Source organism: Arachis ipaensis, chromosome B08, assembly GCF_000816755.2.
Source record: "Arachis ipaensis cultivar K30076 chromosome B08, Araip1.1, whole genome shotgun sequence".
Classification (NCBI taxonomy): domain Eukaryota; kingdom Viridiplantae; phylum Streptophyta; class Magnoliopsida; order Fabales; family Fabaceae; genus Arachis; species Arachis ipaensis.
In genome coordinates this window covers 111295888-111298741 of record NC_029792.2, presented here as the reverse complement: position 1 = coordinate 111298741, position 2854 = coordinate 111295888, and the positions used below count along the sequence as shown (strand labels likewise).

The 2854-nt window shown below is 35.2% G+C and overlaps 1 protein-coding gene across 2 annotated transcripts in view; it reads right to left on the bottom strand.

Moving 5' to 3' along the window:
• LOC107613021 (primary amine oxidase) overlaps nucleotides 1-2854 on the bottom strand; it is an 11082-nt gene that overhangs the window by 4705 nt on the left and 3523 nt on the right. Inside the window, exons 2-4 of one of the 2 annotated variants that reach the window (XM_016314842.2) lie at nucleotides 1658-2743; nucleotides 722-1039; nucleotides 360-473 (exon numbers count right to left, since the gene is read on the bottom strand). In XM_016314842.2, the coding sequence (XP_016170328.1) occupies nucleotides 360-473; nucleotides 722-1039; nucleotides 1658-2680 (1455 nt within the window). In that variant the 5' untranslated portion in view covers nucleotides 2681-2743. The remainder of the gene's footprint in view (nucleotides 1-359; nucleotides 474-721; nucleotides 1040-1657; nucleotides 2744-2854) is intronic. The other variant, XM_021109705.1, reaches the window with a different exon arrangement.

Below are 2854 nucleotides of genomic sequence, written 5' to 3'. Positions count from 1 at the left end.
TAAAATAATATTTTATGTATAAAATATATATTTAAAAATATTTTTTATTATTTTAAATTGATTAACTATTAAAAATTGAATAGATTCGACTTATTTATTAATTTTTGTCCAATTATTTAATTTTCAACCAATTCAGTTGTCGGAACAATGCTTATAACAAACATTTAATTTGTTAAGAAAAGTCTCAATTAAAATATGGATTAAGTGCAAGTGGAGGAGGGGACCATATACCACTACTTGTCCATTTCTAATTCAATTATCTGTCTACGGATTCTTGGGGAATCCGAGTGGCTTATCAACTTGCTTGTCCTCTAAAACAGATTAGAATAGTAAACTGAAATTGAATTTCGATCACTAACCTTTGCTCTTATTAGTCCGTCCGTTTGAAATTCCCAGTCAATAATATAGTCATAGTTTGCCACGGCTGCTGCCATTCGAACCACCAGGTTCACTTTCGGCCTCACCTCTGTAACCTAACATTTTTATTTGTATTTTTTCAGGGAAAAATTAACAGCGTAAAAATGTGTAAACATCAAATTAGTAATGCAAACAAAACAACATTGATCAGGAAATATTGCTTTATAAAAATATTACAAACATAAGTAAAAATCAATTATCAAATTAATTATCATATATTTAAATATAAATATATAAATAATTTAATTCATATTTAATATTTATTTTGAATTTGGAAGTATATTCTATATTAATAGCCGAGTACCTTTAAGTCAGTAATGGGGCACTCAGAATGGCGCCAGGCAATATCGCCAGCGTAGGACTCAAAGACGCAGATCATGTTGGGTTGAAGGTAGGGAGTTCCATCAGCGGCAGCAAAGACGCCATCCATGTAGTATGCATTTCTTGGGCAGTCGTTGAGTGGGTCCAGAGGCATTGCCTGCAGCCCAAACCCGTACTCTCCTGCGTCCATGTATGTCTTGAAGTACCACGCCTCTGTGGGGTCCATGTATGGCACGAATAACTCTGATGTGAACCCTTTGTACATCACGCTCCTTAACTCTGATGTTTCTGGATCCCTCACCTTTCATTCATCAACAAACATATAACTAAAATATCTTCACCAATGCACACAGAAATGAAATACTCAGCTATATTCATTCATGTCTACTATACACCGTGAGTCTTTGGTGCCTATATTTACCGTGATTATAATGGCTAAATAACATTACAACTAAGTATCTTTAAAAATTATTTATCATTTAATTTAAAAAAAAAATTTAAAATAAATAATTTTTTATAAAAATAAATAATTAAATTAATTAAATAATATTATTTAAATCAAAAGACTGACTAAAGATAAAAATTTAAGGGAAACACTTTAGTAACACTTAAAAAATTATTGTTAAAATTAAAATAATATTTTTTAATTTAAAATAAAATTAAATAATATCAATAAACAATTATATTAAATATATATTAAAATTAATTATTAAAATATAAAATATATAATAAAAATAAATTAAATAATATATATTCATATACAAATATATAATAATTAATTTTAGTGTATATCTAATATTTTTTGTTAGCAAAATATAAAAGAGTATAACTTTAATTTTATATAAACTTATATGATTGCCATAGTAACCAGGCAGGCACCATATATATCTATAGAGAGTAAAGACTAGTCCATGCTCACCTTGACCTGCGAGATTATGATTCCAGATCTGGCATCTGCCTTAAGATGAAATTCCCAGTTTGCCCATTTAACTAAGTGGCCGTCTTCCACTGTGAAGCTTGGTCCTTTGGGCTGCTCCAGTGAGATCGGATTGAAGAGACGGAAGTCACCGTTAAGCTTCTGAACGGAATAACGGTAATCAGTGTTGATTCCGTTAGCAATAGGGATGTCTCTGCCGTTGTCCGAAATGCTCACAACTTCTTTCTTATCCATGTCAACCAGCACAGTAAGCCCCTCAATCGGTTTCATGTAGAAGTTCACAGTGTCCTTCTTCGAATAACACTGCACTTTAATCAGCCTTCTGTTCTCCTCTACGGGCAAGTCATACCAACCCGAAGAGATAGGGAGACATGCAAGATCCCCCATGTTTACACCACGTTGGGAGATGGTGCGGTTGAACTCGATGCTCTTCAACGGAACATCGAGTACCCCCACCATCTCCTCCATGGCCATTGTTGGGTACCCTGAAACTACAGAGCTTTTTTCGTGAAAGGATACTTCATCAGTGTTGAGATCTACGGTTAGAACATGAGATTTTCCTTTCACCATTGCAGTGACCGAGGCCTTCCTCGCCGGAAGTGGATCTCCTCGCTTCCATTTGATCACGAGCTCTTTGTCTGGCTCTTCGAGGGAAACGGTGTTGAGAGTGTATTTGGATACCGACTCAAAGAGAGGGTGTGCGGCGAGAATGGCGTGGACCTTGTTGAATTCTTGGACGGTTAGTGGGTCTAGGGGATGGTGAGGAACATCAGAGTCGTGTTGTTGGTGTTGTGTGGTTGATGATGATTGTTGTGGTTTTTTTATTAAATTGTTGGGTTTTGTGGAAGATTGGATGCGATTCTTGGAAGAGCACCATGCAGAGGAGAGGGTGCAGTCTAGGAACACCTTGTTGGGGGATGATGGAAGATGAACCCAGGTGACTACTAAAACGAGTGTTACACAGATTGAGAGAACAAGGAACTGCAACGATTTTCTGGATTCCATGGATATGGTGTATGTGAATCAGTGAATATGCGATAGGTTTAGTTTCTGCTTATCTGTTTCAACCTGCAGTGAGTGAGTGATAAATAGTTAAGAATCCCACGAGGGGGACGCAACTAAGAATCTTGACCATGAATTGGTTATTTAATCTAATAAAAAAAATAAAAATTACTTCAT